The following is a 26,909-nucleotide window of genomic DNA, read 5'->3' on the forward strand; positions in this document are numbered from 1 at the left end:
CCATCCTTCAACATGGCTCACCCTTTACCTGCCTCCACTCGGCCCACACTTCCATGTGCCGTCTCCCATCCAACATTCTCCTGCTCCTCTGTTGCTTTATCCTCTTTTTCCTATTTTTTTTTTCTTCATTAACTCTAGTTTTTCTGTGTTCTTCCCTCAGCTTCCCGTTCCTTCTCCACAGCCCCTTCCACATTACTTTGTCTGCACAGTCTTGGCTGTCTCCTTGATTTTGCTGCTTTAATCTTGTTCTCACAATGCTCAGTGCCTTTGGAGAGAGCCCTAACACTGCTGGGTGCTTTGGGAGAATGCTAAAGAGTTACTTTAAAGAATACTTTGGATTTGAAATGTATTTATTTATTTAACTATTTTTCTATTTATCTATTTGAACAGAAATGGGAGCGTGTTTGCCTTGGTGCCAGCACAGGGTAGGGCAGTTCTCCGAGCTCGTGACTTTTGTCTGATGCCACCTTGTGATGCACAAACCATTCCAGGCTCTACTAGAGCCCGTTTGTGTCAGCAGCTGCAACACATAATCATGATTAGGAAGGAAAGGCCATTACCCAAGTTTGATGAGGTTGTTTGACGGCATAGGTTAATGAGGTGTGATCACACGACTCTTTATGACTTCTGAAGGGAAAACGGGGGTTTGAGACCATTCCAAAAAGGCTGGCAGCCGGGGAAAATCAGCGATCCATTCCAGAAGCTGGAAGAAGGTACAGATGTCTTGTATGAAAAAACAGGTAAGGTTTTAAACAGGTTGCCCAGGGAAGTTGTGGCTGCCCCATCCCTGGAAGTGTTCAAGGCCAGGCTGGATGGGGCTTTGAGCAGCCTGGTCTAGTGGGAGGTGTCCCTGCCCAGGGCAGGGGGTTGGAACTGGATGATCTTTAATGTCCCTTCCAACCCGAACCGTTCTGTGATTCTATGATTTAAGAAGAGGTATGTAAAAAAAATTCTAATTAACGGAAAACAACTCCATAAAATTATCGTGTTTATTCAGTACCTTTACCAATCGCATCAACACATTTCTCTCCATATTTTTGTTTGTTTGTTTTTGGACGCGTTCCTGACCCTTTTACCATTTCCCACCCCTTCCAACCCAGCTCCCCGCGGGGCGGGGCCGCCGGCGAGAGGGGGCGGGGAGAATTAGAGCCCCGCCCCCTTTCCCCTCCGCTGGGGCGGGGCCGCGCCTGCGCGCGCGGGCGGGCGGGGCGGGGCGGCCCGGCCTCCCCCTCGCCATTAGCCGCGGCGGCGGGCCGGCTCCGCCTGGGGCGGGCAGCGGGGCGGCCGCGGTGGCGGAGGGGGGGGTTTACCTGCGCGGCGCGGGGCAGAGCTGAGGCGCGGCGGCGCGGCCTCTTCCTCCTCCTCCCGCTCCCGTTGTCGGCGGGCCGCGTGGCGGCGGCGGCGGGGCCATGGTGCGTCGCGCCCGGCTGGCGCTGGTGGCGGCGGCGCTGGTGGCGCTGGGGTGGCCGGTGGGCGAGGGGGCGCGGGCCCTGGAGTGGTACACGGCGTGGGTGAGCACGGCCTACGTGGAGCCCCTCAGCAACCGCACGGTGCGCGGCAACACGGAGAGCGGCCGCTACGGCGACAGCTCGCCCAAGGAGAGCGCCCAGGGCCTGGTGGGCATCCCCCGCGGCGCCTCCCCCCGCCACATGGAAGGCTGCGCCGCCGACACCGACTACGACGTGCCGCTGCCGCCCGGCGGCCGCGGGCCCTCGCCCGAGGGCGACCCGCCGCCCTGGATCGCCCTGGTGGCCCGCGGCGGCTGCACCTTCAAGGACAAGGTCACCAACGCGGCGCGGAAGCGGGCGGCCGCCGTGGTCATCTACAACGAAGCTCGCTTCGGCAACAGCACCGTCTCCATGTCCCACCTCGGTGGGTGAGCGGGGAAGGGGCTTGGGAGGTGTGGGGACCGAAGGCGGGGGGGGCGGGGGGTGGCTTTGTCTGGCGCCGGTCCCCCTCGGTGGGGCGGGAGCGCGGCGAGGGATGGGGATGGCGGGAGAGGGGGGGAGGCAGAAATCCCCGTAAAAATGGTGCAAAGAGCCGGGTTTTTGTTTCCTCTTCCTTTTAAACCCCACTTGGTGAACGCAGGGACCGGTTTCTGCCTTCCGAGTCGCAGCCCGGGTGTCGGGGAGGAGATGCGGTGAAGGCACGGGGACGGGCGGCCGTGTGACAGGCTGCGGTCGGAAGCTTTGGGCGGGGGGGGGGGGGGGAGGACAACGACACGGGGTTTATGGTTTCATTTAGAACTACCTTTTCCCTTTCTACCCCCCCGGCAGAACAGCTACAGCGGTGACAGGTAGGCCGTTTTCCGCAGGCTGTGGGGAAATGTGCCAGGTATCCCGAAGATGCCTTCTGGTGCTTGTGAAGCATGGCCGTAGCTGTTTGAAGGCAGCTTTCGGTACAGGTTTTGTTGTAATAGCTTCATCGTCCTCTCCTGCGCAGGTCTGTAAAGGCTGGGAGAAGAGGTGTAAGCATCAGGTAATTCTTAAAGGCTTGTGAATGCAGGAGGAGAACCGAAGCCTGGAGAGGATGTCGGCTTGGCTTGTCTGAGCGTGCCGATGGTCTGTAGCCTGCAGAAGGGACCTGTGATTTTTTACCGAGATAAGAACCGAGATGTTCTGCCGCTGCAGTTCCTGCTTGGGCTGTGACACTGAAGTCTTGCTGGGTTTTTATGAGCATGACAACATCTACTGCTTAAATCAAAGACGGGGGGGGGGCAGGGGGAACCTTCAAAACCCTGCTATAAAATCTGTTTGTAGACTTCGAGGAACTGGAAGGTCTTCAGAGGAGGATACTCCTCTGAAGCAAACTTAAGTAAAAAATGGTGCAAATGTGTTTCGCGTGTTCCTGGTACAATGAGTTTGTTAATGCCCAGGTTCTTGATCATGAGGAAGGGTAAGACCAGGGACTCGGTTGAAGTAGAACTGTAATGCATTTCTAAAGAAAACAAACTTACTTTCTTTAATATAGTGAGCTGAAAATCTCAGTTAGGGAGCTGTTGCTTCATAGCACGTATGATATATCGGGCGGAAAACAAGTCTCTCTTCTTGTAATACCAAGTGGCACCAACCTGGAGGTTGGAAGTGTGATTACCGTTCCTCTTAGTCTGTTGCCTGCTTGGGTAGATGAGCCTGACCCATCTCTTGCATTCATAATGCACTGTGAAAGCGGAGGTGGGATGCTAGGTAAGATGTACCTTTGATTTTGATCCCATGTGGCAATTAAGGTACTTTGGGTAATAATTCTTCTCTCCATACCAGCTGACAGATTTTTTTTTTTTTTTCCTTTCTGTCACTCTGTATTGGTCAAACAGTACAAAATTTTTTTCTTCCTTGTGGAAATTTTCCCATGGTCCTTTCCATGCCCCCTCATAGCCTCTCATAAACATTGTTTGCTCCTTTGTGGAATCTCTTCCTCCTTTTATCATCTTGCTTGTTTTATGAAATTTTTATGATTTTCTCTTTTCTGCTGTCATCTCTGTGCTGCAGAAGACCTTCTTGGGCTTATGCTCAGGTTTGGACTTGCTTGTATAGTTACATCTATGAGTGGTATAAAGAAAAGTGCTCCCTGACTGCTCATTGGCTTTTTTCTTCTTTAACTGACAGAATGTTGCTGATAAAAGCTCTGCCTATGTAAAGGGTGTGATTTAGTATAGTATATATACAAGAATACATTTGTACTTATTTATATTAACTTTGTAAATGTAGGGGCGACCTCAGGGTGATTTGGATGGGGTAGGAATATAATAATATGTCACAACATAATCACTAGCTCTGCTGGGGTCACAAATCTTTGTTTCATGGATAGAACTTTTAGGCATGTAAATACTTAAATTTATCAGTGTACTTTGGTAATATAGGGAAGAATTAGAGTTTTAAATCTTGTTTTTTTTGAAGTGTGTGTGTGGGTGTCCGTGCAAGACAGGCAAGGAAGAACGTGGAAGGTAAAGCTGTATTTTATAGGATCCGTTTGCCATTCCTGTGAAGGGATTTGTGAACTGACACATGAGGAAACAAACCCTGTTTTTGTGAGGAAGAATAAATACTCTGGGAAGTCTTCAGAGCTGTAACTAAGGAGTGGAGTTACACGCATAAGGAACATCCACTTAATGGATTTGCAATTAGTGGCACTGAAAATGATGTGAGATGGAGCAATGGTTATGGCTGATAGAGGTGCAGCCTGAATTACGTGAGGGTGATAAGCGGGTAACTTTTCTGATCTCAAAGTTTCATCTTTTCATTCTCCTTCTGAAAAACTTAGCCTTTGAACTTTCTGACGTGTGCATGTGATGCATGTGTGCTGTTGGTGGTGGGGGGGGTTTTTTGGTGTTTTTAGACATACTCCAATTTAAGTAAAAAGAGAGATTCTTGATTAGACAAAGAAGTGATTTGCTTTAGCTGGTGTCAAATCATTTGATAAAGGACAAATATTCCAAATGCTCTGCAGTTTAGTTATCTTTTCAGGGGTACCTTGTGAGCTTCGTGTGTACAGTGAGTAGGGAACAGGAATAGGAGAGCTGAGAGTTCGAATCTGTAGCCTTGCAGTCCTGTCCCTCCTTCCAAAAAAGGTTCTTCAAATATGACTCTGCTGTGTGTCTCATGTTTTTCAAGCCTTTGCTCTCTGCCCGAATTACGTTGTTCAAAATGCTGGATGACTTACTTCCCTTCTTGAGGGAAGAAATAGCAAAACAACTTCACATGTGTCTGAGGAGGTTTTTTCCAGTGGAAGATACTCATTTTACCCAAATGACTCAAGGAGTTGTACATCAGTTATTCAATCTGAAAAGTATAAACTCAAACGTTAGTTTTACAGGAATATAGGCATGGCAGGTAGTCTTAATGCTGTTCATTTTTGATAGTGGTGGTGAACTTAATATAATACAGAGGCTTCACATTTTTTCCAAAACCAAAATAAGTATTGTATGTAAATATTAGCTGGGAGTGGGTTGGAGAGGAGTTTGAAGAATCTGGAGAGGCAAGGTGTGGAGTATTGTGGAGAGCAGACTAAGGAGAGTTAGAGGCTCAGTGCTGGTTGAGAAATTAGGGGGAGGCAGGGGTATACTGTAGTGGGAAGAAAAAAGGGTCTTCTGGTTCTGGGTTTTTTTATGTTATACTTCATGTTGGGCATCCAGCCATCTCTGAATCCCTTCTCAACCTAGGGTTTGGTGATCCTGATAAGAACATAAATTTGGTACCTTGAAGACTATGGAATAAAATACGATTGTGCTTGACACACAGGGGGAAGGGAGGAAGGAGGACTGGCTACAATAGTTTGAGATAGGTCTGGAGTGCAGCTTTTGTGTATGGCTTGTGGGTTTAAGGGAAGCTTGGGACTTGAGTGTATGACTTTGTGTAAAGAAAATGGTCAGCTTTGCCAGAATACACCCAACTAGTTCTTTCATTCACTGTCATGTGTTTTTTATGCAGGTATATTGAACAAAACAGATGTGAACGACTTTATACTCATGATTCTGTAAGTTCATGCCAGCTCCAGAGCAGCAGAGTTAGGGTTATTTTGGCATGTAGTTCAACTCTTTGCTACATTCCTTTCAGCACTGCTTAGGATTCTCAAGTGGTGCATAACTTCTGTATTACTGATGCTTTCTACTGAAAGGTTCTGGTACTGCTGAAAGGACAGAACTGACATCAGTGGCTTGCTTAACTCAGAGAGTGACTGTGTGATGTTGAGCTGCTATGTTGTTCTAAAGAAGCAGGAGTAACTTCAAAATGCTTATACCTATTTTATACGTAGGAGGGCATACATGTTAGAAACCCATATGGAAAGAGGAATGTATGCCAGTGTCGATTGCTTGACTACTTGAGTCTTCTGGATATGCATCCTCCTTCCTGGGGCAGGTGAAAACACAACGCACACCAGGGATTCGGTGAGATGAGGTTGGAGTAGATGGTCGAGACAAAGCTTATTGTCAGATGGCTAGTGTGCTGTTAAGCATTTGGTGAAGATCAGAGACATTTATTTGGACAAGGAGCTAAAAAGAACACCCAGTGTTAATTGTGACAATGTTAGTAGGGTGCCTATGCTTAAACAGATCTAAGGACTGACCTCAAACATTTGAGTACCAAGGTACTCAAACTCTGGGAGCTTTCTGCTGTTTCTCATGAGGACAAAAACTAGAGTGTGTCTGCAATTGGTTTCCGAATGATGGAAATGATCTTTGTTATCTGCAGACATGAATGGGAATAAAAGTGATAGTTTGGGATGCTGGGAATCAAGATCTATATCTGTGCTACTTTTTTTTTTTCTTTTCCTCATTGGGAGAGTGTTGGTTTCCTTTTTCAAGAGAAGACTAGCAATACTAGCAGTAAAATTGACCTTGGCACATTGTCAGGAAACATACCTTCATCTTCAGAGTTTCAAATTTGTCCTCCTTTCCAGGTATCCTAAGGATCTGCCAGCTCTCACTGCTTTATTTGGATGATAATGTTAAAACAAAAAAGCACATACCAAATTTCAAATCTATCTGATTCCACTGAAGCATCACTCAAACCTAGAAAAGAAAACAAGTTTACGCTAGGAGAGTAAAAATGTGGTTATTTACTGCAAAATTAGGAAGTTACAGAAAGGTAAAGCCGACAAAACATGCTTTCAGTAGTTATGTGTATGTGACACTTGGAGTTCTTTTGTAAGTGTGATTTGAGGTCTCCGAGTTGTGTTGCAGTTGAAGAAGCTGATGGAATGACTCAACAGCATTTCAGTCTCTGAATAATGTGTTTCAGAACAGAAGTCTAAAATTAGTGAGGAATGAGTTAAAGCCCTTAGTCTTACAGGCTGCTCAGGGCAACTGCTTCTCTGAGACTGCTCTTGTTCCTTTTGTAATAGTGGATCGCAATTTTTTTTTTCTTCTTCCCCTTCTTCTGTCTCATGACCTTCAAGGCTGTTGTGTTTGGTTGCATGTATTTTTAATGGCAGGTTCATCACCAAGTCTTTAAAACTGTTAAAATGCTTTTAATGGTCACTTATTTAAAAATGTATGGCGTGCTTGTGTTAGTTCTAAAACGAGAAGGTGTCACAGTGTCTAGCAGCCATTGCACAAAAGTATCCTGACTGCCATTTCAAGGAAATAACTGGCTGATAGTTGGACATGCTAGTGATAAAACCGAGAAAGGCATTACTGATTGTTGTGGGGTTTTTAAATACTTCTTTGTTAGAAATCATGCAGAGAACTAGAGAGCAGGATTAAACTGACTCAGATTTCAGGATTGAGAAGGAAACCTTTATTGATTGTAAAATCCAAGCTGCCTCTAATCTTGAAACTTTCTTTTCTTCCCCAAGCCTGAATGAAACCACATATATCTTTCCAGCACTCCTATAGTGTTCACTAGCCATCCGTAGGCACCCCTTTGTAACTCTTACAGTTGGTTAAGGACATAAGCCCTAATCTCATGATTCAGGTATGTTGATAACAGTTCTCAGCAATATGAGATAAATTCCTACCTTCTTACGTTCTTTTCTTGTTAACTCCTGGTGGTGTTGTGCAGGGTCAGAAAGCAAGGAGTGTTTCACACGCTCTTTTCTACGAGATTCCTGAGTCTCTCTGGTAATGCTTTCATGCTGGTTTAGAGAGGACAATAATATTAATTAACCAATTTTTAGTGTGCTTGGACTTGTGGTATCATGTGGATCGGCACGTTGTTGGTGAGTAGGACTAATTGGCGGAGCCAAGTTGCTTGTGGGTTTGTCCTGTTGGTCTTAAGCTTCGCTGCTTCGTGTCTCCTAATGCACCCACCAGGCAAGGCAATACGTGCTGGGTGGGTGCTGCTGACGAGCCGAGTGGACTGTCTGAGGGGAGGCGAGAGTTGAGCCTTTCCCCGGTAGCATCTTCTTTGTCTCTCCGCACCATCCTCAAAACTTGCAGAAAGGTAGCCCTGTTTGTGAAATCTCCTCTCTTGCTGGGCCTGGATCTGGCAGGCGGGTGTAATGGTTCTTACGGTAGGTGACCAGAAGTGGGATGGTTGCATAAGGTGAAGCTGAAAAAGGGTAACTGGCACTGAGACAGGAAGGTTATTCAACTAGTAACTGGAACCTTTAGTGTTTCATCCACAGCTGACTGTCTGCACCTTATGGAGGGAGGAGCTGCTATGTACAGAAATGAAGCTTCTGCACATTCCCCTTGCCATGGTAGTGGAGTGACCAGGTTGATGACATGTCACAGCCAGAACCATACTCAGCTAAAGGAGTCTGTTTTAAATATTTCATGCAAAATAACTCTTTGTCTTAGTAGGCAGAGAGGTGGGTGAGTCCAGAATGCTGCTTTGAGTTTTGAAAATCCCCACTTGAGGTAATGTTATAAATTAGGCAACTGTTTCTGTTGACATAGCTTCTCAGTAGTGAATCTAACACAGCTGGGAGGCAAAAAGGCTTTAGGTCTTCAGTGGGAGGTCTTGTTGCAGGTAGGTAATCTTGTGAATCTAAAAAGGTAGCTGTGACATGACAGCTGTAGCTTTCCAGCTAGGAAAACCCCTCTCTTCTTTCTTCTACTTTCTCTCTGACTCAAGCTTAGTTTCACTTCTTGTCTTTTTCACTTTTTTCTTTCTCTCATTTTTTTGTAGGAATGCAAAGCAAGCTATAAAGCCATGACTTATCAAGGGTGTATAGCAGTGTTGGTACACACAAAGTAAGAACTATTCCAATAAACATAGCATAGACCAGCGAAAAGGTGACATTTGTTTGTAATTTATTTTGTAATACTTAGGTTAGATATTTCTGAGACAATACTGGAGATGCTTCTAGACAAAATGGAGTAAAAATCTAGTCGCAGAGGATCTGTGGTTTCTGCAAGTTGGTCTTGACAGTATCTTATCATTTTTGGTGCAGTAAGGTGCTTAAAGTTTTTTTTGGAATTAGGTGCTTTTTCATGTGGATTGAGGGCTCTTGAGTTCTAATAGAATAGAAAAATCCTTTGGTTCCATGCTCCCAAAAGAGTCACAGAGTATTTCTTGACAAGTCCTTGTTGTGAAGTCTCATTACATTTTGAATATTTAGTATTGAGGAGTCTTTAGGTATTTCAATGTTTAATATAATTCGATATTAAATATCTGAATCTTTTTTCCTTTTTGTTCACTTCTCCAATGTAATTGTGCTATGAATTCAGATTCAAACTTAATTGAATGTGTCTCTCTTTGTGGTATTCACATACTGTTTCCAGCTGCAGCTAAAATACCCACACTAACAAATGAAAGACCAGCTGTGCCGGACTTGCATGTTAGAACTCACGCAACTTCAAGATGAGATGTGTATAACTTGCCTGTTTTGTGTGGGTTTGGTTTTTTTTTCCTTTCCACGGCATCCACATCCCACCTCACTCTGTGGAATGAGGAGTATGGGCCCTTGAACAATAAAGGTGCATCTGCTGAAGTTTGTCTTGTGTTTGAGAGTTTTGTAAAGTAAATAGAGGGTTCTTTACTAGTAAACTTCATATCAAGTCTGCTATGCCTGAAAAAAACTCTGAGGTTTTCCTATAACTTTGCTCACTTATCTTAACTGAAGAGGCCCCAATTACACTCAAGCCAGAATGCCTAAATTTTTACTGTGGTGACTGACTTTTTTTTCTTTTTCCCCCTCTAACAGGAACAGGAAATACAGTGGTGATAATGGTTGGCTATCCAAAAGGAATAGAGATATTGGAGCCAGTACGAAGAGGGATTCCAGTAAAAATGACTATTGTTGTTGGCACGCGACACGTGCAGGAATATATTAGTGGTCAGTCGGTTGTGTTTGTGGCCATCGCCTTCATCACCATGATGATTATATCACTTGCTTGGCTCATATTTTACTATATACAACGTTTCCTGTATACAGGGTCACAGTTTGGAAGCCAGGTAATTGGAGATGATGATGCTTTGGAGTCTTTACCATCTTCTCATGTCAAATCGGTTGCCTAACTTTGCTTGTTTATTGAAGCACTCTTGAAGATCTGTGCCTTCTTGCTACTTTATCATCTGTGAATGTTACTCAGTAATGGTTAGTGAGGCTAATGAGCAGTGTGCTAATTGGTATCGCAAGTTTGGCTAGTAGTAATTACTAGATACTTATATGAAGTAGTAGGAAATATATATAGCCACTTGTCAACAACTGAGTAAAGGCAGCTTCTTGTGTGATTTGTCACCTAACTTAACTTCCTTCCTTTTGACATTAAAAATAATTTTCCTTCTTCAGTAATTTTTGTTCTGAAAGTACTAATTTCCCTAACCAGATCTTTTTTTTTCTAATGGAGAGGTACTGTGGTAATATGCTTTTTTCCTCAAGACCCACAAGTAATTAGGGCTAAAACTTTCATTTAAACTTTTGCTTTAAAAAACCTGCTTTTGATACTTGTAATCCTACTACTCCACTGTAGAATACTGAATGGCAGCAGACTAGAAGGAGCATGTGTGGTGTGATTCAGCTGTTTTGGACTACCTGAAGTACTGAGAGTGGTGGGAGTACTGGGAAGATCAGGAAGGAATAACTTTGCTCCTTAATTTGCCCCTTCCAAATCCCTGTTCTTCTTTGATATGTTAAAAAAAAGTCAGCTTTATTTTTTTTCCCCTGAGGGGAAGTACTTCATAGAATAATTTAGGTTGGAAGGGACATCTGGAGGCTATCTAGTTCAAACCCCTGCACTCAAGATAGCAGCTTACATGGAGTTGTTGAGGACCTAGTCCAGCTGAGCTTTTAAAATATCTTAGGATGGTGCTTCCCTGTGCTTTTCAGCTCTTAAAAATAGGTTAAGTTTCTTTCATGGCATAGTGGTTTAGCCCCAGCTGGTAGCTAACCACCATGCAGCCGCTTGCTCACTCAGTGCCCCCTGGTGGGATGGGGGAAAGAATCAGAAGAGTAAAAGTGAGAAAAATTGTGGGTTGAGGTAAAGGCAGTTTAATAGGTAGAGCAAAAGCTGCGCACGCAAGCAAAGCAAACCAAGGAATTAATTCCCTGGTTCCCATGGGCAGGCAGGTGTTCAGCCATCCCCAGGAAAGAGATACATGCATAACAGTTACTTGGGAAGACAGATGCCATCACTCCAAATGTCCCCCCCTTCTTTCTTCTTCCCCAACCTTTATATATTGAGTGTGACATCAGATGGCATGGAATATCCCTTTGTTCAGTTGGGATCAGCTGTCCTGGCTGTGTTCCCTCCGACTTCTTGTGCACCCCCAGCCTGCTTGCTGGTGAGGTGGGCTGAGGAGGAAAAAAGGCCTTGACTCTGTGTAAGCACTGCTCAGCAGTAACAAAAACATCCCTGTATTATCAACACTGTTTCCAGCATAAATCCAAAACACAGCCCCATATTAGCTACTACCAAGAAAATTAATTCTATCCCAGCCAAAACTAGCGCACATGGTCATGAGCAGTTCTACCACAGTTCTCTACTAACAGTGAAAGAAAATTGCACTTGTTTTTCTTTGCAAGCAGTTCTCTCATTTTTTTATGCTCAGTTCCGGAAAAAAAAAGTTTCAAATGACTGCTTATCACGTGGACTTCCCCTGCCTTCTGTTTAAACATGTAGATTCTACGTTTGAGGGGGGAGGGAAGGGAATTTTTGTTTGCCTTCAGGAGTCTGAGCTCTGATTAGGACTTAAGGACTCTTCTAGGAAAACAATTTCTCTTTTCAGTAACAGGATAACACATGGGACTTTTGTATCGGTTAAACTTGCCAGTCTGCTTGAAATGTTGGTTCCCTAGAATCTTATTTTTACTAAGCTTTAAGTCTCAGAACTTACGTTCTGAGAATACTTTCAAAAAAACAGAACTTTGGAGAAGGATTTATAGAAAAAGGGGTGTGTTTCTATATTGTAACGGTTGAGAAGAAAGTTGCTTCTTCCTGTTATGTTGGCATTAGGATAGTTAATGCTAAGAGAAATTCAAATTCTTTGTAAGTAGTTTTAAGATGTTTTTTTAGGTTGAATGTGATGTTTCCCAGAAGTATGCACCACAAACTCTTAACAGATTTTGTGATTGGGTTTGTCGTCTAAGTGCTTCTTAAATGAAATTGTGTAGCATTGGAGGTTATACCACTTTTCTCAATTCTCCTTTTGAAATGGCCAATGAAAACAAAAAATGATAAAACTATTCAAAGTTTGAAGATGTTGTGAATATCTTGGTCAAGAAATATCATTAGGTGTCTTAAAAGAATTTTGGAAACAAAAAGCCACTTTTCTAGCCCAAATGTTATTTTGCTTGGCTTATTGACTCCAGTATAATTAAAACTCGGGAGTTAAGTATGCCGTGCTTCACAGCAAGTTACTGTGCGCAGCTGGTAATAGAAGGTGAAGATGGGTATGATAAGATTTATTCTAACATCAGTTTAGCGGTAAATCTTTGGAAGACCTCCTTGATATTGAAGATTAAAGGACTGTGCAGACAACCCTGAGCTGATCAGAAGGTGGAATAGACTGCTGCTGGTTGTCCGTTTGTTTCTGAGAGAACTTTCAGACTAATTCTTTCTAACACCGTAAAAAAATAATAATAAAAAAAAATCCCCATTGTCAATACTATAAGTTTGTAAAATGCTGTGAGTCACTGTAATTACCATTACAGAGAAAAGCTGCCATTGCGTTTTTTCTGGATTCCTTTATGGTATTTTATCAGTGAGGGCTGCTGCTAGGCAGATCAACATCTGTTAATTGGGAGTGCTTAGTTTCTCAGTTTCCAGCAGTAGCTAGCACTTTGTCTTGGAATACAGTACTGCTTTCTTTTCTTGCTTCCCTCTCTAAGCATAATTAGGACTGTTACTGTATAGAAGTCCAGTATGGTGTCTCATGTCTGTTAAGCCTTTCTTGTCATCTCCTTTGCATAATGTGTCCTTTCAGTGCAAAGCTTTGTATAATGTGCCGAGACAGTGCCGAACTGAGGGGAGGCATTAATAGCTACAAGCAGCCTTTTGACCTGGTGGCCAGCTGTAGGCTGCTCAGCAGGATTCCACCTTCTCTCAAGCTTGTGCAAAACCTACCGTGTGCTTGCTCATGGGCTTGCCTGACTAGAAGGTCTGGTTATATGGCTGTTGTTTCAGCTCTGATGCCTCTAAAGCCAAAATTAGTGTCAATTTACCTGTGCAGGATGGCCCTTAATGCAAGCAGTTATGGTACGAGGCTACGTATGTCAGCTTGGGCCATGTAGTTCTGTACTAGTTGAGTTTGTTGTAAGAGCGCTACACTTACAGCTAATACTTGCTACTGCGTCCGAAGAATACCAGACTTGCAGTTCTTCAACATCTGATGGATTCATGTAAATGAATTAGCTAGCCAGAAATGAATCTTTAAATGCATTCAGAAGATTTACTAATCCACACGGAAAGTATTTAAAAGCTTTGAATTGTAACTCTTCAAACTAACTTGTGCACTAATACTTAAAATCTTTATTCAAGGGACATAGGAAAGAAACCAAGAAAGCAATCAGCCAGCTTCAGCTGCATACTGTGAAACGTGGAGAAAAGGTAATTCAGTGGCTCTGGTTATTGCTGTATGATTTAAAACCTGTTATAATGTCTTTATAGAATTTAAACTAAAATTCTCACAATGTAATTGCAGTGGGGCTCTTACAGTTTTAGGCTCGTTTTAGCAGCTTTGCTTAGAAGGCCAAGTTTAAAATTGAAGAGTCAAATTTGAACTACTTATGAAATGTGAGGCTGTTTTGTTGCAAGTAATACCTGGTTGAACAGAATGTTGCAGGAGACTACAGGGCTGATATTGTAAGGATGAGGAAACACTAACAACCTTATCAGCACTTGAAAACATCAACAAGCGGATTGCAAAATACTTCCTAGGACCTATTGATTGCACAGTTCTTACAGCTGATGTAATGTTTTGTTTTCTTAAAAGAACATTCATCTTTTTATTGATCAGAAGGCCTTAGAAATCTAAAAAGCTTTGAAAAATGAAACACTTGTTTCATCTGTTGACATACAAAACATTAAGGAACTGTATAGACTTAATTGAAGCATAAATTTTTTAGGAGTACATTTCTATGTATTAAAACAAATCTATTCTAAAAATTAAACAGCTTTCAAAAGGTAGCTTTGACAGCATACGGCCTAAGCTCATAGCTGTATTAGAATAACTGACGTAGGAAAAGCCAAGGTTTTGAAAGAAAATATTATTTTAGTTGGAGTTTCAGGCAGCTCTGATCCTAGATGCTGAATTAGTTTATGACTAGACTTCTGCTACTACATAGACATTTTTCTCACCCTTATTTGTCTTATTTGATTACTTTTTACTTAAGGACTTACTTGCTTAGAGATGACAAACAAGGATTTTTTTTGTTATTCTTGACTAAAACTAAGGTGATAAAGGACATTTTTGAGTAAGAACTTTAAAAGCTGTGGTTCAACAGGAGCTCTTCAGCTAGATCACATGCTCCAGAGAATATGTCCTTCACTTAGTAAATCAGTTTTGAAATTAAAAAAAAACTCAACTGTCTTTGAACTTGCCTCTTTTCCTCTTATGCATTCAGCATGTTTAAGTAGCATTTTAGGAGTATTTGCTACTTTTAATTATATTCTAAATTTCATCAAAGTAATCTGTTTCAAGCTGTGAACAGAAGGATGTTCATACATCTGTTCATACAATGGTGAGATCGGAGATCAAGAAAGATGGAATTGAACCAAAACTTGTGTAAAACAGTATCAAAGCGTAACCTCAGCATAGGAAGAAATGAATGTAAAAGGGCCATGATGAAACCTATGGTGAGAACCACGAGGAAGCTCTTAACTGCTTTTTAAGTTGATGTTGAGTAAACCTCTAACGAGGATTTGTATTATAAGTTTTTGCAGTGTAGCAAGTGGTTTGCTTCCTATCAATAATATACCCTTGACTAAAATAAATAAAATGGGGGAAGTTAATTAAGTTATGTAGTATGCTGGTTGTAACTGTGAATGCCATGTTAATTAATCAAAGTAGAATGAGATTAGATTAAAATATCTCTATTAAAATAGAGGTTTTCTACTTGGTAAATCACGTCTTCTAATTTATGTAACTTAATGATGCAGAGGTACTCTCATGAACTAATGTAAATTTATCTGGAAATACAGTCCCGTCTACTCTGTAAATGTGCATCTTTTTCTTTAAATATTTCCTTTCAGCCATTATGACTAAAACAGTATATTTCTTTTATTGTGACACAGTACGCTCTTTTGTTATCACTTTACTTGGGTTTGAGGTATTTAACTAAAAATGGGTCAATATTTTAAAAGTGTATTTCCTATCATGTAGATCTTTCCTGAGAAGCTTATGGGATTATTGTAAAATGGACACTCATTTGTATGTGCTACATATGGTATGCTTGGACTTTACCTCTTGTACAGAACAAAAAAAATATTTGTTATAGAATAAATACTTGTCTTAACTTTGCTCACGTGAAAAAACAGTCTTAAATTGATTTACTTGGGAATTTAAGGCATCAATTATGCATACTGATAGCATGCGAAGGAGGGTAAAACTTGCCTTTAACTTGAAAGTTTACTTGCAATATTAATTCATTGGAGCGTTTGTGATAATGAAATTCAAGTGCTTCAGTAAGCAGTAAAATACAAAGTACTTATTTTGTGGGGGATGAAAGGGAAGAAGCTAACCCACTGTCTGTTCTTCTAAGAGTTACATTTTATACAACCCAATTAACATTGAATTATTTCTCTTGTATTTGGAGATATCCATCATATTTGCATTGCAACTATAAGCATGGCTTCAAAAAGGCAGTAAGACCTGTTAGGAAAAATATTTTAACCCTTGGAAAGAAATAAATTGAGGTGGGGAAATACTGTGTTTTGACTGTCTCCCTGGTGTGAGCTTCGAGAGAAGTTTTAAACACAAACTCAAATGGCATACTTCAGTTCTTTTCTAGCTACCAAGGGATATCTGCTAGGATATAGTAGAAAAAAAAGGAAAAAAAAGTTGGGAAGAAGCTTGCAGTATTCAATCCCAGAATCTCGTCCTGCTTAAGCACTTGCAAGTCCTTGTGACTATCAGTTAAGAATGAGATCGTGCGCTTTCATCTAAGCTGACATCTTTTAAGATTTCTTTGTTTTGTAGTTACTTCAAATTGAAATTTTAATTTGCTCCCATGAACAAAGCCAATGTTTGAGACTTAAAAAATTACTTCAGGTACCATGTATCACTATTTAAATTAGAAAATCTGAGTTTGTCTGCTTTTAATGTTTGGTATTACTTGTTTGAATCACCTCTTGGTGGAAGCTTGAATTAAATGAGGAAGATGGTTTTTATTTGCTAAACCTTCTTGTACATTTTACATACTGTGAAGCTAGCTATTACACAAGGCTTGTTCTGTAATGAAATATGGATGTAATGCATTTAAATGTGTTGTCATCTTTAGGGTTTAGATGTTGATGTGGAAAACTGTGCTGTGTGCATTGAGAACTATAAACTGAAAGACACGGTTCGAATTCTGCCATGCAAGTAAGTTGCCGTAATTATTCTTTCTTCTTTAGCGTGTTTTCCCTAAGAAACGTGTGATGACCTTTCTGGAAACTCTTCTGAAACTCTGTTGGCAGAACTGAAGCTTGTTTGTATCCCCTGTTACATGTTGGAGGGCACTGGGAGATCACGTAGCACTTCATATCTGTGTGGGGATAAAGGAGCAACGGGGAGAAGTATAGGAGTGAAGCAGAGCTTTCTTAATATTAAGTTAGAACTGTATACTGTTGAACTGGTAGCTGTGTGATGTCCTTGTGGTTAGTGACATATCTTATTTCAGAAAGCTAGCATGAAAGAAGATCATTCCAGAGCTATGTCTGTCCTAGTAAATCAAGCAGTACCTAACTGTCAAGGTTATGAAGGAATGGGTTTATTTTTCTTATTGTAGTAATTTGCACATCGTTTGAAGGAGAGGTGTGTGACCTTCATGATAAGTTCTAAAGGGCGTTTCTTTTCCTTAGGCACATCTTCCATAGAACGTGCATTGACCCTTGGCTTTTGGACCACCGAACTTGTCCAATGTGTAAACTAGACGTTATCAAAGCTTTGGGATACTGGGTATGTTGCACACTTGCTTTAATCTTCCAGGTAGAAATACAGTGCAGGAGGCAAGACTTCATGTAGCTGTTCAGAATGAGAACAGTTGTTACTTGATGAGGCTGAAGAAGCTGGGCAAAGATGCAAGGGTAGTTGAGTGAGAACCAGAAAAATAAGGGAATCTTATGGGTAAGAGCTTAAACAGTGTATCAACCAGCTTATGAATCCTCTGTGTACTCTTCTGTGATAACCAATTTTTTCTGTTTCCAGCTGATGATAGTAAGGAAATTGAAGCAGAGGTGCAATTTGCCCAAGCTGCAAAAACATAACTTAATTCAGTAGATTTAGAGCATATATTTGGTCTTGTTGAGAACTGCGATTCAAAGGAAGAAACTATAGGTCTTTTTTTAATCTTGAGTGTTTGTGTACTTCCACATATGCTCTCAGTGTTTTATCCCTGTAAGCAAGCCAGTACTTAGAACCTTCCTAAAGACATTCACCAGAGATTGGTTAAGTAGAGAAAATGATGTGCTCTCATTTCTTTCTGACAGCACCAGAAAAGAGAGATGAAGACACATGCGGTAGGTTACTTGGTCACTGTTGATAAATAGTCTTGAGTTCCACTAAAATGCCATAGGCATGAATGTACTTCTCTTCTACCGATGTACCAGAGATCTTTGGAAAATAGGAGTGCTCCTTGGTTTCAGGGACCTTCCTTTCATAGACTAGGTCTGCATTTTGAACTAGCTTTCCTCTTATTTCATGTCAGAGACTTACCAGACCTATGGAAGATTTTTATGAATTTTTTTTGGTTTTGTCAAAGGTGACAATACTCTTGCTATGTGATATATATATATATATACACACCAGGTTGTGGTGCTTCTGTGTATTAAGTCAGACATTACCCAAGAATTGCAATCTTTTTATCATGTGAAATAGCTATTATTACTGTAATATTGTTATGCTAGCAGCTTATTTTTTGCGCACTTCCAATTTTTTGGAGTTGATGTAACTTGTGTTACGTGCAAAAGGATATATCCTTTTGTATACGGTCTGAAAACTGAAATGCTAGAACCTTCAAAACACTTCTATTCCCTGAGCTCGTGCTGTTGCAGAGGATACTGATGCCAAGCGTAACCAGGAGGAGTAATACCTCCTCTGCTTGTGAGGCAAAATGAATGTTGGAAAGCAGGTTGAATGGGATTATATTAAATACAGAAGCCCAGTTCTTTTTTCTGATGGAATGGGAGAAATGTGTCTTGCTCATGCATCAATCATTCAAGTACTACTGAAGCTGCTAATGTGGGAAATCATTCAGTGGTGTGTGTTTGTTTTTTTTTTTTTTCTGGCTTAGTTTGCAGCCTGATCCAGGTTGCCCAATTTAGTTCGTAGAGTGATTGTGTGAATTTTTTACTGATGTAAGAGGAGAAAAAGCGCGAAGAGCAGGGCAGCTTCTTTGAGCAGTGTGCTTGCTGAGTGACATAACTGCAGACAAGAACGTGCAGCTGTATTACAGAAATCTACTAAACCTTCTGCAAAGAGGCTGAAGGCTCAGTTCAGTTCTATGGAAAACAAATGCTTCAGATGCATCAATATTTTTCAAGGCTTGAAGTGCAAAGGAGTCCTATTACCTGGCTTTTGTTTTGTAAAGAGTTTTTCAGTGATGGTCTAGTTCTGCATTATGCTGTTTCTTCCAGGAAAAACAACTGCAGTTCAGCATGTCTGACTGTCAGTAGAGCGTTGTTGAATCTTGTAGTTTCAGTACTTATTTAACTGCCTAAGTTTTGGAAACCAAGATCACTAATGCCCCCTGCCCACACATGTAGAGATTAATATCACATGTGTCTTAACTTGCATTCAATTGTAGCAGTTCTATAGCTTATTAATATTCAGTACATTTTGAAATATGCTGCTTTGGTGCTAGAGAAAGAATCGGCTTAGAATTTCTTAAGATGGCCCTTTGCTAATTGTTTGAGGAGGGGAAAAATACTCATTATGAAGCCCACAAAATAGCTACTTGTACCACAGTATACTTGCTTATGTATAAATACTGTCAGGATATCAATGGCAATGGCTTAGTGAAGGTAGTCTGTTTAATTTTAGGAACAGAATTGTGCATGTAGGACTTCAAATTAACTTTCAGGATGGATCAGAAATAGCTCATGCTATACAATAGGTGACATAAATTCCTTTGCCTGTGCTGCAGGTGGTGTGTTCCTGCAAAGTGACAAGCCAGCATATTTGCGTTTTTGGAACAGACTTAAAGTTGGGCTGGAGATAGAGGAGGAGGGAAGTTTGTTCTCATGTCAAATATTTGCTCACCCAAGTTAAAAAAAAAAAAAGTCTAAGCTTGCCCAACTACTATCATGAAAAAACAGAGGCTTCCACAAACTCATAAAGGATCAATAGATTTGCTCAGTTGAAGGCTCTGTATGTGCTGAGCCTGCTCTTAATCAGCCTGCAACAATACTGTTGCTGCTGAAATATTCCATCCATCCAAAAGGCTGGCTGGGTTCACTCCTCCTGTTGCTGCTCTTGGCTTTGGGGTGGCTTTGAAAAAGCGGCTTTTCTTTTGCTTGGCTCTGTTTCTGTGCAGTCAGACAAGAACATTGAAAGCGGGCACTGCTCAACACTGTACCCATGAACACATGTATAATAGGCAAAAAAAGGTCTTCTTTCCAATAAGGTGAGGTTACAAACTGGTAACATGGAGGAATGTTGATGCCTAATGGTAGGCAAAAGTGTCAATTAAATATATTTAATTTTGAAGGGGGACCCTGAAGATGTACTTGAAGTTCCAATACCTGAATCAATAAGTGGCAGTGTTTCAGTCGGAAGTCTGAGTATTGCTTTACAGGATGATGACAGAAATGAAGTAAGCGAATTGTCAGCTTCTTCCACTAATGAATCTGTATTGCAATGTACCAGTTTAAAAGAGGACGCAGGTGAAACCACAGCATTGCTTGGTGAGTAATGACTTAGTTTGTCACTTGACAATCCTTTACGCCATTCGAGGCATTAGAAGAAGCCATTCTTTGTAGTGTTAGTATTGCACTGCAGAGCAGACTGAGTGGTGTGACTTAATTCTGATATTCAGAAAATACAAACAGTTAGATTTTGAGAGAATTCTGTTGAGCTGGAGAAAATTGGTCTTGAGGGGGGAGAAAAAAAAAGGATATAAACAGCATTTTAGGAGGATTATTTACACAGAAAAATCTTGAGAACCCTAAGTATATATAAATATTAATTTTGTTGCCAGAGTTTGGATTAATGTAATGGATAAAATGTATTAAAATGGTAAATCAACAAGCAATTCTTCTTCTAATTCCTGGCTTCTAGATGTGGATGTCAGTAATAACCGTCATGGAGAACATCTATCTAATGGAAATTCCCACTGAACTGCTTCATGGAAGATACCTTGAATAGACTGTTGAAGAATTATTATTTTTTATTTAATTAGTATGGACTTTTGTCTAGTTAATGGAAAAAAATAACAATGTAAATTATTTTACCTTTCAAACTTTTCTAGCTGGTGTTCCAAAAGGGCTAATAACTAAGAATTTTGTATACAGGAGGATTTTATAAAATCTCCTCTGGATGTCTCATCCTAAAAAAAAGATGCAATAACCCTTTTTCTGTAAGCATTGTTACAATGTCATTGTGTTCCAGAGGGCTGTAACAAAGATGAAGACTAGGCAGTGAAAACAATGTAGAAGGTCTAACGGATAAATATTTTGGGTGCACTATTTACATTCAGTATGTACACATGGAGAACACTTACAAGACTACAACTATTAAAATGTTCTGAAAGTTCTGATCTGTTGTAAGTGGAGGTGGATATTCTTAGAAAAGACGTAATCTAACCTTGAAGGAATCAAATGACTTCATGGATATGTTGCATATCCTTTCTTGTGATGGAAAAAAAAATTGCTAGTTGCAACTTTCCTTACATGTAACAAATGCTAATTTGATCTTGTAATGTGTTCTACTCGGAGTGGATGCTGAGAGAAACGGAGACTTTCTCCATTTTGCGCGCTTTTATACTGAATTTGGCAGTAATAGGTTGTGCTGGGTGGTCTTCACGTGCTGAGCATGTAGACTTATTTAGGTATATGCACACTGGTAACCTCTTTCAATCTTCAACTCAGTAGAACAGAGGTAAAGGGCTAATTATGGCTAAAATATATTTATTAGTCTATTTATAAGAATTTACTTAATTCCTTCTTACTCCTGCTCCCATCCTGTCCCACTTCGTTATGTACAAATTGAAACTGTTTCTTAGGATCTACAAAACTTGATTTTGTTTTGTTTTTTTTCTTTTCCTTTGCGTAGAGATGCTGGAATTCTTCTCTTGGATATTCCACACTAGGAGTTTTGACTGGGTTTGCCGTTAGCTTTTATTCCTTTCTTTTAGATTAGCAGTATTGTGCCTTATAGCAAAACACTTAAGAAACCTGAAGCATCTGAGAGTAAATATAAACCCTGGCATCTCCCATTATGACCTCTTATCCAAATATTTATATATTGTAAGTGGTATAAGGAATTGCTAAACTGTTTTGTAAAGAAATATGTATATTTAAAACACTACTTATTAAGAGTGTTAAGTGAATTGTTTAGGATTTTAGCGTTGTCATGTTATAAATAATATGCTACATTCCTCAATTTTCTTTTGTAAAGCTGTTATTACAGGTTGCTTAAAACAGTGTCTTTTACTAGACATTTGTTTTAGAGTGCATTTTGTTTTTAAAATGTATATTTGGAATGTTTTTAAGAAAATATGCAATTCTTTTTCTAACTTATATTGAGCTTCAATAGAAGCAATAACTTTTTAATTTTAGAATGAATGTTCCAGAAATGACAGAGGTTTCAGCTGGGGAAATATAATCTGAACTTCTACTTTGCAGAGCAGATGTTTCACCCTAAATTTCCTTCAAAGTATTCCTATTAATGCCTACTTTAAAGAAAAATAAATCTGCCTCTTCCCTGTAGGAGTGTAACTTTTAGGTTTACTGGAAAATTGTCAGGTTGTCGTTCTGATGTCACCAGCAGGTGCAAGTTTTTGTGATGCCTTTATCTTACAAGAAGCACATGAGAATGGAATATGACTGACCGACCATCTCCAAAACTGAACAAATAAAGAAACAACCCACAACTAAACCAAACAATGCATAGGGACGCTTATATCTCCAAAAGAAGCTTGTCAACACTTCCAGAACTGCCTTTTTAACTATCTCTTCAATATTAAAATCTAAGTCTTCTCCCTCTTCCTTAACACAAAACTGAACATTGATGTAGTAAATGTTGAGAGGGTTTAAACTCTAGCTCACGGAGGAACCAAAAGGCGTTATCGAGAGAAGTCTTGTCAGTCTGTGGATTGTGTCTTACTGATACCTGCAGCGCAATATTCATGCTGGAGGGGAGAAATGTGGTAAGTACTTCAGCTTTTATGTAATACCTATAAAACCAAAAGCTGCTCTTAAGAATCAAAGCTGAAATCTGGCAGAAAGCTGGAAGAAAAGCTAAAGAACCTGCAAATTGAAAAGTGTGCTTATAAAACCTGAAGTGTAAGTAATACTGCTGACTTGGAAAAATATCAGAGTATGAAGATTCCTGGAGTATGTTTCTCATGTTGGCACTATCCCAGTTCCGTTTGAGCCTTTCACAAGCATAGTTAGAGTCAAATTGGTTTGCACGTAGTTCATCTTCGATATAGTTAGGTCTCGTAAGGCCAGCTGTGCTGCTGAGGAATGATGACAATAAAAGGCCGAATTGCAGTGCCTCCAGCAAGCAGTTTGCTCTCCTTGGAAGCACGATGACAAAAATCTCCTGAAGCGAATCGTTAGTCTGACCTCAGTCAAAAAGCTGACCCGCATTAGCAAAAAGGGGTAGGTTAGAAAGTACAGGACGGGAAAGAGACAATCTGCAGAGCTTAAAACAGTAGCAAGGGAGGATTAGAAACATGATGCTTGTCACCTACTGTTATAACTCAAATAGATTACTTTTTGAGTAAATGGCTGTAAGCGGCCCTAGGTAAATACAGGTTCTCAGATTTTGCTGATCTGGATCAAACTGGTATTGGAGCAAACTGGTATTTCAAGTTTCTTGCACTTTTAACTACCGAAAGTTTACGTGAAGGTCAGAACTAATGAGTCTTTCCCTGCTATGAATGTTTTTGCTGGATAGGTCCCTTATGACTCCCTTCCCTACCCTGTGGAGAATCCCTAATCTGCCTCTTCTGCTTAGGCTATGGCCTGCCTAACGTGGGGGCTGATGATAGATGTGTTGGAGGTTCCTTCTGCACCTCTCCCCCCCCCCCCCCCCCAATCTTTTTCTGGTCCTAGCTATACATTTTTCATAAAACATGCAGGAACTTGTCTGAGACCTCTGTCTCTTTGTCAGATTTTGCTGAAATCAGGCAGAGGGCTTCTTAGTAGAGGCATTGGTGTGGCATGATTATACAAAGCTAGAGCATGGTGCCCAGACGAAGCAGACAGCCCCCCCAATGGAGATGCTGAATAAATCAGTTGGGGAAGATCCCTAGCCAGGACCAGGGGATGTTGTTATTGTAGAATGAGTTTTGTTAGTATCATGTCCGTTGGTATGGCTTCCTTAGTTCTGGTGTTGCTGTTAGGGAGAAAATTTGTAAAGTCCAAGTGGTTTGTGGGTTTTTTATTTTTAACTAAGGAGCTATGAACATTTCGAAATGCACTAGTGTTTAAAGTGAGACTGGAAGCCCTCTTTATTCAGAAATCTCAGTTTATTAATAATAGTCTATAAATGCCAAATTACAGAATAAATGTGATAGTAAATAACTGTTTAAACTAGCTTCAGCTTTCAGACTTGATAGCAAGCAATGAACCAACGACATTTCAGATCTAAACGCACCTTATTATTAATTATGTGCAGTACCAATTTAACTAGAAAGTTTGGATTTTCTCTTACTAACTACCCCTAGGCTGAATTCTTCTTTGGCTCTGAGCAACGCTTGGAGGAGCTCCTTTGCATGTCCCAGGGAAGTTTGATTAGATAGCTGTAACGCCTTCCCCCTGCCCCTCGCGTATGTGAATGTAGTCTGGTAACCTGTTGCCAGTAATCAGTGCTGGATTCTGGAGGTGTGCCAGAGGAGTAGTAGGATAATTTAACTACAGTGAGAATGCTTTTAATCCATGCCGACTTCATAAACTGGGCACTGGTATATTCTTGCCAAAGCTGGGCTGTTACACTTTGGGAATTCCGGTCCTGTGCCAGGGTGTAACTGGCACGGAGAAACACCGTTGTCAAACACGCGAGCACTTTGTTGAACATGCAGAGACTTTCTTTTTTTTTTTTATCACTTGATAAAGTAGTGGTTGTCCTGGTTTTCTGCCCTGCCTGCTAAGCTTTCTCTAAGGCTAGCCAGTAGTAGCTGTGCAGGGGGGAGCTCGGCATGTGCGTAGCGATGGTCACCCCACTGCCTGTGCCCTGTGGCTCAGAGGGTGTCTGAGGCAGAGGCAGCATCCACGCTTGCAGGTCGTGATGAGCTCGATCAGCAGTGAAAGGTGTTCGTTTTGCATTATGATGGCAATGGATAGGACGCAACAGGCCAGGCTGATTATTTAGCTGCCCCATGAAAGCACATTTCTCCTGTCTAGGCAAGCCTAGACGCGCAGCTGCTGTTAGCAATGCCAGCTGTGCTTTGAAGTATACACCAGCAGGTTAAGAATGGCATTCTGAATTTGTGGAATATTTCTTCAGTTGTTGCCACAACGTGTAATAAAACCATGTCTTTGTTACGCATCAACATCCCAAGTGTTGGGAGAACTGGGAACTCCTGCTCAACAGAGACTTTAGCACCCTGAACTGAGCCTGTGATGATGGATGTGGTGATGGTTAGGTGGGTGTTTGGGGGTTTTGTTTGCTTTTTGGGAGGGGTGGGGGTTTTTTTTGTTGTTGTTGGGTTTTTTTGTCTTTTTGGGGCTCTTCTTGAGTGGAGAGGTTGCATGTGTAGTTTTCATTGGTTTGATTTTCAGCACTTGGCATTGAATGCAGTGTTTCTGTGCTGGATGAAGATACTGAGGTCAATAAGGATGTACTGTCCCTGCAGCTGTGCAAGGAGAGGTGGAACTGAAATCTGGTAGAGGAGTCAGCTGGCAGTATCTCGTGGGGTTAACCTGGAGGGAGTGGAGTTCTTGTTTGCTGCTGGGTGAATCAAATTGTGTTGGCAGCTTGACAAGAGACGGTTGTCTTCTGTATGTCTCCCTTCAGCCACCGGGCTGGGTGAGACTTCGCACAATGGCTTGGACCCATTTCATAGCTTGCTGTTACAAGAAGAGATAGAGTGGTCCTTTCTGGTTTTCCTCTTCTGCTCTATTTACTTTGCTCTGTCTCACATTCAGATTAAGAGTATGTGATGAACTAATTTAGCATAAGTGGCAGAAAATTAAGTCTTATCAAAGCTGTGTTTTGACAAGCCAGGAAACTAAATATCCTTACTGTGCAATTAACTGAGTTTGAGAGCTGGGCGAAGGGACTGAGGAGCTGGGGTAGAAGAGGGAAGAGCAAGATTCTCCCCTTGGGTAAACTGAAGAGATGCAGATGATAGGGTGAATTACCATTACTGAAATGGAAGATGGCATCAGCTTTTTTTTATATATATGTATATTTTTAACCTGAATGGCTGTAAAAATTGTACATGTCTTCTGTCCTTGGGACTGATCTTTACTAGATGTGTTCTTTTCTCTCGTAGGTGATACGTGAAGATTTGGGAATTGGAATTGTAGATTAAACATGCACAAATCAAGCTGAAGGCTTTTGTTTTTGTTCAGTATGAGTCCTGATCTCTCTCCTCGGATATCCTGCTGTATTGCAAAACTTGATTTGAGAAAGTTTTAAAAGTAGAATGTCACTATAATTGCATGTGTTTGTGTGAAGAATGCATTGCCTGGAAAATGTCCGCTATACTTCCATTGGACCTGAAGCTACTTTTCACCATCTGAAACACGGTAATGATACTGCATTTTCAAATGAGCATATTCTACTTAATTCAGAAGAGCAAAATAGTTTGAGTTTCCATCATTTTGTTAGTCTGAAGCTTAAGTCCAAAACTTTGAAGCCAATTACTGTAAACACAACTGCAGAGAACCATTTGAACTTGCTAGTCTGTCAACAACTACTCACCGTTGACTGTCTGCTATGGTAACTTTCTCCTAACTTGGTTCCATCGTTTGGATTAAGCCCTGGGCTATGTCTTTTCCATTGTGTATGTACAACTGTAAGAATGTCAAGTTATGCATTGTTGTTGTAACTTAATGGCTAAAAGCTCAAATTCAATAATAAATTATACAGACCTTTTAAAAAGCAATGTCTGAGAAGCCTGAGGAGTTTGTTTCCTTTGCTAACGTAAAGGGATCTGAGGCACTCAAGTAGCCCAGCACAAAACAAGCTTAACTTTCTGCTTAAAAAAAAAAGCAAGCTTAACTTCCTGCATGTTGTAGAGTTTTCTCAACATAGCCAGTACCTAGATGCCCACCCACCTGCCCTCACTCCCTCTCCTCAATAGGACAGGGGAGGAAAATAAGATAGGAAAAACTCGTGGGTCAAGATCAACAGTTACCATCATTCAAAAACAGAGTAGAAGAGTGAGAAACAAGGACAAAACTAAACCCACCTTTCTTTCCCCTTAGTCTTCCTAGCCTCACCTTTACTCCTGCCTCTTCTACCTCTCCCTTCCCTGGGATGGGTGGCAGGGGCGGGGGAAGGAGGGCTGGGGTCAGTGCAAAACATCTGCTCTCTGCTGTTCCTTCCTCACACCATTCCCCTGCACCAGTGGGGGGGTCCCTGTCATGGGCTGCAGTTCTTAAAGAACTGTTCCAGTCGGGATCCTTTCCGTGGGGTACATGGAGCTATCACAGAGGTGCCACCAGCCCAGCTGAGGGGCTCACCTGTGACAGCTTGTGTGGGCTGGGTCTG

The 26,909-nt window shown here is 41.2% G+C and overlaps 1 protein-coding gene and 1 non-coding gene across 3 annotated transcripts; both read left to right on the top strand.

Annotated features, from left to right (window-relative positions):
* Positions 1-1,207: 1,207 nt before the first annotated feature.
* RNF149 (ring finger protein 149) lies at positions 1,208-20,776 on the top strand. Of its 2 annotated transcripts, XM_063339401.1 has the most exons (8): positions 1,208-1,872; positions 9,589-9,839; positions 13,364-13,432; positions 16,324-16,406; positions 16,886-16,982; positions 17,513-17,542; positions 19,732-19,927; positions 20,301-20,776. In XM_063339401.1, the coding sequence occupies exons 1-8, from the start codon at positions 1,410-1,412 to the stop codon at positions 20,357-20,359; spliced, it is 1,248 nt and encodes a 415-aa protein (XP_063195471.1). In that variant the 5' UTR covers positions 1,208-1,409; the 3' UTR covers positions 20,360-20,776. The 2 variants fall into 2 exon arrangements, with proteins under 2 accessions (XP_063195471.1, XP_063195480.1); XM_063339410.1 differs by lacking the exon at positions 17,513-17,542.
* Positions 20,777-22,700: 1,924 nt separating this feature from the next.
* Positions 22,701-22,816, top strand: LOC134510505 (small nucleolar RNA SNORD89). Its single transcript, XR_010069643.1, has one exon. It is a non-coding gene; the product is annotated as a small nucleolar RNA SNORD89 (small nucleolar RNA).
* Positions 22,817-26,909: the final 4,093 nt, after the last annotated feature.

This window comes from Chroicocephalus ridibundus, chromosome 1 (assembly GCF_963924245.1).
Source record: "Chroicocephalus ridibundus chromosome 1, bChrRid1.1, whole genome shotgun sequence".
NCBI classification, from domain to species: Eukaryota; Metazoa; Chordata; class Aves; order Charadriiformes; family Laridae; genus Chroicocephalus; species Chroicocephalus ridibundus.